The 10,771-nt window shown below is 59.4% G+C and overlaps 1 protein-coding gene across 3 annotated transcripts; it reads left to right on the forward strand.

The window, feature by feature from the left end:
* The first annotated feature begins 2,111 nt into the window (after window positions 1–2,111).
* On the forward strand, window positions 2,112–10,477 carry WDR18 (WD repeat domain 18). Of its 3 annotated transcripts, none has more exons than XM_053999694.1 (10): window positions 2,112–2,366; window positions 2,853–2,963; window positions 4,296–4,429; window positions 4,791–4,932; window positions 5,499–5,642; window positions 5,842–5,906; window positions 6,009–6,133; window positions 8,950–9,116; window positions 9,606–9,674; window positions 9,954–10,477. In XM_053999694.1, exons 1-10 carry the CDS (start codon window positions 2,157–2,159, stop codon window positions 10,083–10,085), a joined length of 1,299 nt encoding a protein of 432 aa, XP_053855669.1. In that variant the 5' UTR covers window positions 2,112–2,156; the 3' UTR covers window positions 10,086–10,477. The 3 variants fall into 3 exon arrangements, with proteins under 3 accessions (XP_053855669.1, XP_053855671.1, XP_053855670.1); XM_053999695.1 differs by lacking the exon at window positions 2,112–2,366 and adding an exon at window positions 2,487–2,533; XM_053999696.1 differs by lacking the exon at window positions 9,954–10,477 and having other exon boundaries at window positions 8,950–9,117; window positions 9,590–9,678.
* Window positions 10,478–10,771: the final 294 nt, after the last annotated feature.

Here is a 10,771-nt window from a genome sequence, read left to right on the forward strand (position 1 = left end):
CTTCCCCAGGTGCCCCTGGAGGGGGGGGGTCCAGGCAGGTGGGACCTCCCACCCCCCCCCCCAACCTTTATTTTTAATTTCACTCGGGGAAGTGGTGATCTCAGGGGATTTGGGGATTTTTTTTTTTTTCCAGCTTTTTGTTGTTTTCAGCAGTTTTTTTTTGGTTTTGTTTTCAGTGCTGGAATCCCCTTGGTGGCTCCGTGGAGGGGGGGGGGGTCTTGGTGGCTCCATGGACCCTTTTTTGGGGGGGTCTGGGAGGGTCTGTCCAGCTGCTGCTGCTGCAGCCCAGCTCCCCATAAGGAGAAATTCCAAGGGGGAATTTTCATGCCCAGGGCAGGCTTAGATTTTCTTAGTGATTTTTTTTTTTTTTTTGCATTGTACAGTCACTATTTTGGGTTGTTTTGGGTTTTTTTTTTTATTTTTTATTATTTTCCCTCCCCTCCTTTCCCTGTCCCTCCCTTTGTTTTTGTTTTTGAGAGCGGGTGACTTTCCACTTTATTTTTCTTTTTTTGCATATCGATTTAAAAATAATAAAAAAGAGCCTAAATCAGTTTTTTTGGGGGGGTTTGGAAAGAAAATTAAACTAAAAGAGCGGCCCCAGCTGCAGCCGCCCCCGTCCCCCCCAGCGTTGCATATCTTAACTCAGGTAAAAAAGGAAAATGAGAAAAGAAAAAAAACCACAAAAGACAAAAAAAAAGAAAAAAAAGGAATAAAAAAATAAACCACATTCTACCTCTGAGCGCGGCGGCCTTGGGCGCACCCGGGGCCCCGGTGAAAGATTTCAGTTTTGCAAAACATTCAGGTATTGAGACTTTTTGATTATTATTAAAAAAAAAAAAATTAAAAAAATTAAAAAAAAAAAGAGAAAATAAAAAACACTGAAAGTTTACATTTTATAATAACATTATTATACAGATTGTATTTAAACGCCAGAATATTTAAGACAATTGTAACCCTGTAAAGTGAAGAAATATTAAAAAAAAAAAAAAAAAAAAAAGTTGTGTTGTTCGGGGTTTCTTGCCCCTGGGGGGGGGGCCCAGGGGTGCTCACGTTTCCATAGGATTCCCATATGGATTTGGGGTATCCCTGTGGGACTATGGGGTATGAATGGATTTGTGGGGTGATGAGAGGATTATGAGATGTGCATGGGGTCCCCATAGGGCTGTGGGGTGTCCAGAGGCACCCTCCTAGCTGTGGGGTGCTCATGGGGTTCCCCCATAGCTGTGGGGTGCCTGTAGGATTGTGGGGTGTCCATAGGATTGGGAGGTACCCAGAACACCCTTAGTTTTGTGGGGCGCTCATGGGGTTCTCACAAAGCTCTGGGGTGCCTGTAGGATTGTGGGGTGTCCATGCGGTCCCTGGGGGGGGTCTGTAGGGTTAAGGGGTATCCACAGGGTGCCCACAAGGCTGTGGGGTGTCCATAGGACTGGGAGGTACCAGGGGCACCCTTAGTTTTGTGGGGCGCTCATGGGGTTCTCATGAAGCTCTGGGGTGTCTGTAGGATTGTGGGGTGTCCATAGGATTGGGAGGTACCCGGAACACCCTTAGTTTTGTGAGCCACTCATGGGGTTCCCCCATAGCTGTGGGGTGCCTGTAGGATTGTGGGGTGTCCATAGGATTGGGAGGTACCCGGAACACCCTTAGTTTTGTGAGCCACTCATGGGGTTCCCCCATAGCTGTGGGGTGCCTGTAGGATTGTGGGGTGTCCATAGGACTGGGAGGTACCCGGAGCACCCTTAGTTTTGTGGGGCGCTCATGGGGTTCTCACGAAGCTATGGGGTGCCTGTAGGATTGTGGGGTGTCCATAGGATTGGGAGGTACCCGGAGCACCCTTAGTTCTGTGGGGCGCTCATGAGGGGTCCCCACAAAGTTCTGGGGTGTCCAGAGGGTGCCCCCAGGGCTGCGGGGGGTCCGCAGGGTTTGTGGGGTATCCACAGGGCGCCCATAAACCTGTGGGGTGTCCCCGTGGCACACGCGGCGTCCCGGGTCACCCATCCAGCCCCGACCGGGGCTGGCCCTGCTGAGCTTCCTGCCGCGTGCGCAGCTCCCGCCCCGCGCGGCCGCGGCGGCGCCGCTGCTGATTGGTCGGCGCCGGGCGGGGGAGGCGGCGCTCTGGGCCGCGGCCGCGCTCTCTGTGGCCCTGGCGGACCGCGAAGATGGCGGCGCCCATGGAGGTGGCGCTGGTGTCGGACGCGGCGGGGCCGCTGTGCAACTGCTCGGTCTGGGAGCTGCACTCGGGCTCGGCCCTGCCCGGGTACCGCGGCGGCAACAGCGGCCCACGCGGGCTGGCGCTGCTGGGCGGCGAGCACCTGCTGGGGGCCCAGCTCGGCAAGAGCTACATCAACGTCTGGGAGCTCCAGAGGAAGGTACCGGCGCGGCGGGCGGGCCCGGGCGGCCTCGGCTCGGGGGACGCCCCTGGCCTCACGGGGGGACTCCGGGCCCCGTGGGGGATGTGACGGGACCCCCCTCCCCGCGGACCCCCCGGCCCTGTGATGAGGAGCCCCTCCGTCCGCAGAGCCCCCCCAAATCCATGGTCAGACCCCGCCAGGGCCCCTCTCTCCACAAAGACCCCCCATGGCCCCTCTTTTCCTGGGGACTCCCCTCTGTGCTCAGACACCCCTTCACGGCCCAGTTCTCTGCAGAGGCTCCCGTGGCCTCTCTCTCCACAGAGACCCCCCCTGCTCCCGGCGGGACCCTCAGGCCTCCCCTCCCTCCATTCCGACCCCCATCACCGCGGGCAGGTGCCCCCCATCCCTCTCTTCGCAGAGACCCCCACAGTGACCCCATGTCGGGGGGCTCTGCTCTCAGCCCCTTCCCCTGCGTGAGCCCTCGCTGTGCTCTGTGTGTCCCAGGACCAGCTGCAGCAGAAGATCATCTGTCCCGGGCCTGTGACCTGCCTGACGGCCTCTCCCAACGGGCTCTACATCCTGGCGGGCGTCGCCGAGAGCATCTACCTGTGGGAGGTACGGCGGTGCTGGGGCACTCGGGGCCACGCAGGCTCACCCCCTGCACCGTCAGGGAGCGTCCCCACCCCTCACATGTCTGTAAATGCTGATCCTGGGGTGCCAGGGCGGGCAAAGGCCGTGCTGCCCGCAGCCCGGGGGGCAGCTCATTGAAGTAGGAGTGGGAGGAATTCAGGGAGAGGCTTCACTCTGCCTCTCTGAGCATCTCTGGTGCCTCAGGGGTCGGGCATTGCTCCTACAAGGCAGCAGCACAGGACCTGGTTTTCTGTCAGCACTTCTCCCACATTTCAGCTGCGTATTTGTGTGTGCCCAGGGTGCCAGCAGCCCCTGCTGTGCATTGTCCTGCTGGTTAATTACTGCTGGATTAATTTGGGATTACGCTGTGTTCCCAGCACACTGCTGAGCAAATAAGAGCAGTATCTTGTCCTGAGCCTGGGATTAAACCCCAGGATGCCTCACCTGGAGAGCTCCCTGCGCCAGGGGAGGCTTGAGCCTCATGGTGTGAGTGGCTCTACCTGAACCCATCAGGGTTTGTTTGTACCAATGTGCTTGTAGCTAGAAAAAAATCCCTGAGGCCGAGCTTGCAGTGGGAGCTGCTGCCTGTGATGCTCCAAGCTGGGCCCTGCTCCAGCTCCTGTCACCCACAGATGTGTTCCAGAGTATGGCACTGTCCCTCTGGCACGTTGGAGAGGCTCCATGGAAACCATCACGGAGCTGGAACCAGCCCCTAGAGCTGGGTTTTGTGCTGTCTGTGAAACCCCTTGAACTGAGGTTTGGCTTGATTTTTTTGGTATAATTCAGACAATGGGAAGAAGCAGACTCTTATTTTATTTGAGGCTTTTTCTCTTCTTGGTTCCCTCCCCATCTGCAGTGTTGCCTTTTAATAAGAAATGCTCCAGGCTTGGGGAATTCCTTGTCCACCCTAAAGCCTCTGCTGGCCCAGGACCACGAGCCACCCCTGGGGTGTCCTGCAGCTCTCATAACCCCACTGCCACCTCCTGAGGACCTGTGGGAGGAGGGAAGAAGCCACCAAAGTAATATGAACATTAAGAGTGAACAAGAAATCTTTACTGCACGCTTGTGACTTGACCAGAGGAGCAGCTCTGGCATCACTGGGTTCCAGAGTTAATGTGCCAGGACCTCCTCCACTGCCTGCATTTCCCTGTGGTCCTGAGTGCAGGCTGTTGTTCCAGCTGTACCTCAGTGGTGTCAGTCACTGTCCTGAGGTGCCAACAGGCTCACGTGGGCAGCAGAACCCACCCTTCTCACTGCACCCAGGGTGCATTATCCCAAGACATCCTTGACGCCCTCCTGCCCTTCCCCTCACTCCAGGTGTCCAACGGGAACCTCCTCGCCATCCTGAACCGACACTACCAGGACCTCACGTGCCTCTGCTTCACCGACGACAGCAGCCACTTCCTCTCAGGGGCCAAGGACTGCCTGGCCCTGGTGTGGAACCTCTACAAGTAAGGGGGGCTGGGGGGCACAGGGATTTTGGAGCAGGAGATCCCTCTAAGCCTGCAGCTGTGTCTGTGCCCTCCTTGCGGGCAGGGAGCCTTTCCTTGGGGTCTCACCTGGGCTTCTTGGGAACAGGCAAATGGTTCTGACTTCTTTCCTTGGGTGACACAGAGGGAATTGTGCCCTTTACCCGGGGTCTTTGTCCCTTTGGGATAGGGATCTCAGCCTCCAGCAGCCAGATGCCAGCAGCTCCTGTGTCCCACTTGGTCCCTGCAGCCTGGAGAGGCATTCCCAGTGAGATCAGAGCCTGGCCCTGCTCCCCAAGGGGCTCTGTCCTGCCTGACCTGCCTGTCTCTGCTCTCCCCACAGCGTGTTGCAGGCAGAGCCCTCCCAGATCCCTGACCCCCGGCACGTCTGGTCCCGGCACAGCCTCCCCATCACCGACCTGTGCTGCGGCTTCGGAGGGCCCCTGGCACGGGCTGCCACCGCCTCCCTCGACCAGACAGCCAAGGTGAGGCTCATTTCGGAGGTGCCAGACCCTGTGGGGTCACAACCAGGCTCCTGCCAGGTAGCAGGAAGCTGTCCCTGTCCCCACGCTGTCGCGAAGCTTTGCCGGGTTGCAGTGGCTTCATTTCTTGGCTGTCTCTGCAATGACTCAGAGCTGCCAGACCTGGGCTCTGCCTCTCCAACAACAGCAGTTTCTCTGCACCTGCCCCCAGGCTGGACTGCTGCAGTCCCTGTTGTCCTGGGAATGTCGGGGTCAGCTCCTCCATTTTCCATTGCTGATGTCCACAGGGAGTAGAGCAGGCTGGAGCCTGTGGGACAGGCGATGCCCTGGGGGCAGGATGGCCTCAGAGAGGGTTCAAAGCTGTTTTGAAGCTGCCTGGGAAACTTCTCTCCTGCTCAAAGAGACTGATCCTGGATTCTGCCTTGGTTCTGCCTTGGACTCAGTTTCCCAGCCACAGGCAGGAGGGGATGGTGGTGTGGAATGCCAGTGTGGGATTCCAGGGTGTCAGTGTTCCTCCAGTCCTGCCATTAACATTCTCACCCCGATTCTCCTGTCCCCTCTCACTCCAGCTCTGGGAAATCTCATCTGGGGAGCTCCTGCTTTCCGTGCTCTTCGACGTGGGGATCATGGCTGTGACTCTGGACCTCTCTGAGTACCACATGTTCTGTGGGGGCATGGACGGGTCCATCTTCCAGGTCGACCTCTGCGCCTGGGTGAGTGTGTGGGGTGCAGGTGTGCCCTGTCACCCTGAGCCACTGTCACCTCCCTGCTGGGACTGGTGTGACCTGCCAGGGCACGGGAGGGCCTGGTTCCCCTGTGTCTCCTCTGCCCCCTCTAGACATGGTGATGAACCTGCTGGATTCAGCCTTCCTGAATTTTAACCCCTTTCCCTTCCTTCCTTCATTTCTGCAGCCGGTTCAGAGAGACCGGACCTTCCAGACAGAGCGGGAGAACGGGAAGGTCTTTAAAGGGCACAGGTGAGGAACCAGACATACCTGCCAGCCACCATCTGCCCACCTCACCAGCTTCTGGCACTCCTGGGGTCATCCTGAGTTTAAACATCCTCTTCCCCATTCCAGGAACCAGGTGACGTGTCTGTCAGTCTCCACAGATGGCAGCCTCCTGCTCTCGGGCTCTCATGATGAAACTGTCCGGCTGTGGGACATCCAGAGCAAGCAGTGCCTGAAGACGATGAATCACAAAGGTAGGAATGTCCTTATCTCCAGGATCCTCACTGCCAGAGGCCCAGTGTCTCACCTGTACTGCCCTGGGCACTCCAGGTGTGTTTCTGTCCCTTGCTTCACGCCCTGGGAAGGGCAGAGGCGTTGGAGGGAGCCTCAGCTGTCTGGAGTGGTGCCTGACCTTGCCCCATGTGTTAACAACCCCCTGTGCACTGTCAGGAGTGAGTCATGGATTTCACCCTGTCGCTGAGGCCACAAGGGATCCTCCTCCTTGTTTTCCCAAGGGAGCAGTCACCCCACATACACCCCAGCTGTGTCTGGAGGGGAGGCAGCTCTGTGACCCCGGCAGTGAGTGCCCGTGAGCTCATGGGGCCTGAAGTGAATCCCGTATGAGCAGCTGTCTGGGATTTCAGCCTGATGGCTCCAGTAAATTGCAGGAGCAGCAGTTGGGTGCCTCAGCTACCTCAGAGCAGTGGGGGATTTACCCCTCCTGTTGTTAACTCTGTTCCTCCCCCAGCTGTGGTGGTTTCTGGCCCCTGGTGCCTCATTGACCAGTGGGGCTGCCTTGGGCATGGCCCAAACCCCTCCTAAAGGTGATGCTGGGGACAGCCAGTCCCTGTTCCTCTGTGGTGCTTGAGCTGCTGCCTCAGGGCAGTCTCTGGAAGCCAGGCTGCCTGCAGACCCTTCTCCTCCTCCCTTTGGCTGCCAAGCACCATCCCTAATTGGGACCCACTGCAGCGCCCATCCAGCCTGGCGCCGCTGGCACTAGAGGGTGAAAACAGACCAAATGGAGCTGTGAGTCATCCGAGGAGGGGGGGCCAGGCTTTGGCTGTGAGCCGGGCATTGGAGTCCTGAGGCTGCAGGGAGGAATGGACAGACCAGGCTCTTCCCAGGAGGAGCAGGACCAGGCTGACCCCAAGCTGTGGGTGCTCTGCAGTCTCTGCTGGCTCTCTGCTGCCTGTGGGCAAGGATTTGGTTTCCCTGGTAGCTTGGCACTGGCATGACTGTGTGTTCTCAGGAATAGGCTGAGAGTCCAGCACCCTTGAGCTGTGCCATGGGGCCCTGCAGCCTCCCAGTGTGGGAGAATCTGCTGCCCCAACCCAGCCCCCTCTCTGTGGATCCCTGTCCCCCCTTGGCCTCTCTGAGCAGAGGCGTGAGCCCCCCAGCAAGGTCTGTCCCTGCTGCCCCTCCAGTGTGTCCTGCTCCCTCCACAAGGCAGAGGTGACAGGGCTCTGACGTGGTGATGTGACAGCAGCCTCTGGCCCAGAGTCCTCAGGTCCCTCCACTTGCCGGGCATGGGGGTGGCTGGGGGCACACAGGAACCCCCTGCCCTCCCCTCAGCACTGCTGCAAATAAATCCAAGGAGCTGGAGTGTGGCTCAGGGCCAGGCAAGCAGGCCGGCTGTGGGGGCTGTGTCACCAAGGGTGGCTTGTCCTTGGCAGGGGCAGAGCGAGTGGACTTTGAGAAGTCAGGCTGCTGCTCCTGGGTAATGAGCTGTGGCAGTGCTGGCGAGGCAGGGCTGCTCCTGGTCACTCTTCATGGCTGCCACCACTCCAGAGGGAAGCAGGAGACCCGTGGGATGAGGCTGGGAGCCAGTGCTGCCCCCAGATCCCTCCAGGCCTCAATTCCCATCCTGTCACACGAGCTCCATCCTTGTCTCTGCAAACACAGCGTGGCACAGACTATCCCCAAGGGCTCCCCTTGCAAGGCCATCCCAGGATGCTCTGGCTGACGTGTGCTGCTGGCAGCTCTCTCTTGGAAGCTGGGTTATTTGTTTCCCCACAGCTAAGCCTGGTCTCCATGCCCAGGCTGGCCCAGGGTCACCCACTGTCTGCTGCCCCAGGCCTTGGGGCAAGGTGATCTGGTACAGGACCTGCATCTGCACTGGGGCCCCAGAGTGGCTCTGGGGGCTATGTCCAGGTGGTGACCAGGGTTTGGGGAACTCTGGGTTCACTCCTGCGATTTTCTCCTCTCCACCTTTCCTCTCAAGCTGCTCCATGAGCTGCCAGTGCAGTGGGAGTCTCACTGATGGGCACTTCCTTCAGGAGCACAATCATCTGGTCTTTAAGGAGGGAGTGAAGCCATCAGAGCTGGCCAGGAACAGCTCTGGGGCCAGGCACTCAGCAGAGCTGCTGCTCTGCTGGTGGGACCCAGCCTTGACTCTTAGGAGGATCAGATTTAGGAGCAGCATTTGGAGGGGTAGATGGTGATGACAGAGCCCTCGTTCATGTCAGAGCTGCTTGTGTCTGTCTGCTCTGCAGAGACCAAAATCCTGCAGCAGCTCTGAGCCTCCCTAGGCCCCACCGTGTCCCCTCGCTCACCCTGCACCCTTCTCATGGCACTGGCAGCCCCTCTCAGGTGCATGTGGACCATCTTCACTTTGCCTTTGGCCAGGGGAAATGGATGGTCGGGCTGTGGTAGTGGTGGCCGAGCTGCTCTGCCTGCTAGAGGGGGGCTGCTGTGCCTGACAGGGCGTGGGGGACAGCGGTGGGAGCTCACAGCGAGCAGGAGCTGGGAGGGGGCGGCAGCAGCCGTGGGTAAGTGCAGTAATTAACGCAATGCAGTAATTAACGCGCTCATCAGCTCAGCCGTGGATCGTGGCAGCACGGAGCTGCTGATGGATGGCAGCTCAGGGTAGGGGGAGGCCGGGCTCTGCTCCCCTGGGGGACACAACCAGCCTGGAGAGCTGCAGCCCCGGGCAGGGAGAGCTGCTGGAGGGTGGAGAATCCTGGCCACTGCCTGTGCCAGGTCATACTCGCTGTTCTCGGGGCTGCCTGAAGCCCCTGCCTCTCAAACCCACCAGGGTCCAGCCTGACCTGCCCCCTCTGTCCCCACACAGGTCCAGTGACAAACGCCTTCATCGTGCTGGCCCCTGCCAACATGTTCAACCCCGATGGGAAGCCCAGCGTGCCCCTGCCCAAGTTCAGCAGACACCTGCACGGCACCGAGAGCAGCGACGAGCCGGGCGCTGAGGGGGTGACGCTGCGCCTGGGGCTGCACCAGCAGGTACTGGGGGGAGTGGGCAGCTGGGGAGGGGGGACAGACACCTGGGAGGGGTTGTGCTGGAGCAAAGCTTCTCCTCCAGCTGGTGAAACCCGTTCCTGCTCCTGCTTCCTCCCCATCCTGGCTGCTGCAGTCATTTGTCCTCCCAGCCCCGTGCTGCAGCATGACGGGCTGGCTCTGCTGTCCCACCATTTCCTTGGTCCCGGCATGGCTGTCCCCGGGCAGAGAGGGTCACACACCATCAGTGTCCTGCTCATCCCAGCCTCTCTGCCAGTGGTCCCAGAGCTGCTCCCCTCTGCCGGCGTCTGCCTCTGGGCGAGTGACAGTGACAGTCCTGCCAGAGCTGATGGATAAGCTCCCTCTTGGCTTGGTGGCAGCAGGCCAAGGGGCTGTTTGCTGACAGAAGGGACAGCAGGATGGACCACCCAGCCCAGGGGCATGGGGAGAGGGTCTGTGTCTGCTCTACCAACGCCTCCATTCTGGTCCCTGCAGGAGCCTGGGCAGAGCTACCTGGAGAAGGCAGAGAGGATGTACTCGCAGATGTACTCGACGAGGGAAAAGGTGAGAGCTGCTCCCAGGCTGGGAATTGGGTACTGACCCCTTGAGGGGGATCCTTGTCAGCTGATCTGACTCATGAGGCCCCGAGCAAGTTGGGACACTGGAACAGGGGAAAAGAGCTCTGAAATCTGCTGGTGACATGGTCAGGAGGAGCTGCACTTTGAGGAGAAGGAGGAGGGAGGGGACCAAAGGGTTTGGTGTTTACTGCTAGGGAAGGAGCAGCAGCCTGTGCCTGTCAGTGCTGAGGCCCTGACACTTGTCTGTTGTGTTTTCGTGTCACAGAACCTGGTGGGAGACCAGGAACACCTGACGATCCAGGTGAGCGAGCTGGAGGAGGAGGTGAGCAACCTCCGGAAAATCAACAAGGACCTCTTTGACTTCTCCACTCGCATCATCACCAAACCAGCCAAGTGAAGAGGCTCCCCCCGCCCTCGCACCCCTCCGCCTCTCCCTGCCCGGCTCCTGGGGAAGAACCGCCCGCCCTCGGGCACCGCCCAGCCGGCTGCGAGCACCGGCTCACCTTCCCCCGACCCGCCGCCTTCGCCTGCTCCGTGACACGGGACTGAGACCGGCGCGGGGAGCGCGAGGGGACAGCACAGGGACAGCACAGGGACAGCACAGGGACAGCACACTCCGATTCGGGGCCGGGGGGCACTCGGGCGGCCGCTGCAGGAGGAGCGTCGCCGGCTCCTGGGAGGGCTCAGGATGCAGCTCCTGCTCATTCCCCGTTTCTTCCCCTGCCCCTTTTTTGTTTCTTTTCGTTACTTGACCCTGCAGTGCAGACAGAAAAGTGTTTTTTCTCTCAATACTGGTTTGAGATTGGATTTTGGAGACCCCCCTTCTGCCCACTCTGTCCTGGGGATTGCTGCTCAGTGCCACCAGACCCCACGCTCTGCACAGCAGGGGCTGAGTGGCTCCTGCTCCAGGGGTGCAGTGGGGGGCTGCTGGGACACGTTGGGGGGTCCCTGGCTACCAGGGCTGAGGATGGGGCTCCTGCTCTGTCTGGCAGGCTTGGAGTCCCTGGACTTGGAGCACAGGTGGTGGTTTTGGGGCGCAGGGTCACTCTTGGGAGGGGCGGGGGGACCAGCAAGGTGCTATTT

The sequence above is a fragment of the Vidua macroura genome, chromosome 26, assembly GCF_024509145.1.
Source record: "Vidua macroura isolate BioBank_ID:100142 chromosome 26, ASM2450914v1, whole genome shotgun sequence".
NCBI classification, from domain to species: Eukaryota; Metazoa; Chordata; class Aves; order Passeriformes; family Viduidae; genus Vidua; species Vidua macroura.

Excerpts from the sequence above, each read along its gene's own strand:
- WDR18 (XM_053999694.1), top strand. The coding sequence starts at position 2,157 with ATGGCGGCGCCCATGGAGGTGGCGCTGGTGTCGGACGCGGCGGGGCCG. Across the intron at positions 2,964-4,295 it reads AGAGCATCTACCTGTGGGAG|GTGTCCAACGGGAACCTCCT; the intron begins GTACGGCGGTGC and ends CCCTCACTCCAG. Across the intron at positions 4,430-4,790 it reads CTGGTGTGGAACCTCTACAA|CGTGTTGCAGGCAGAGCCCT; the intron begins GTAAGGGGGGCT and ends CTCTCCCCACAG.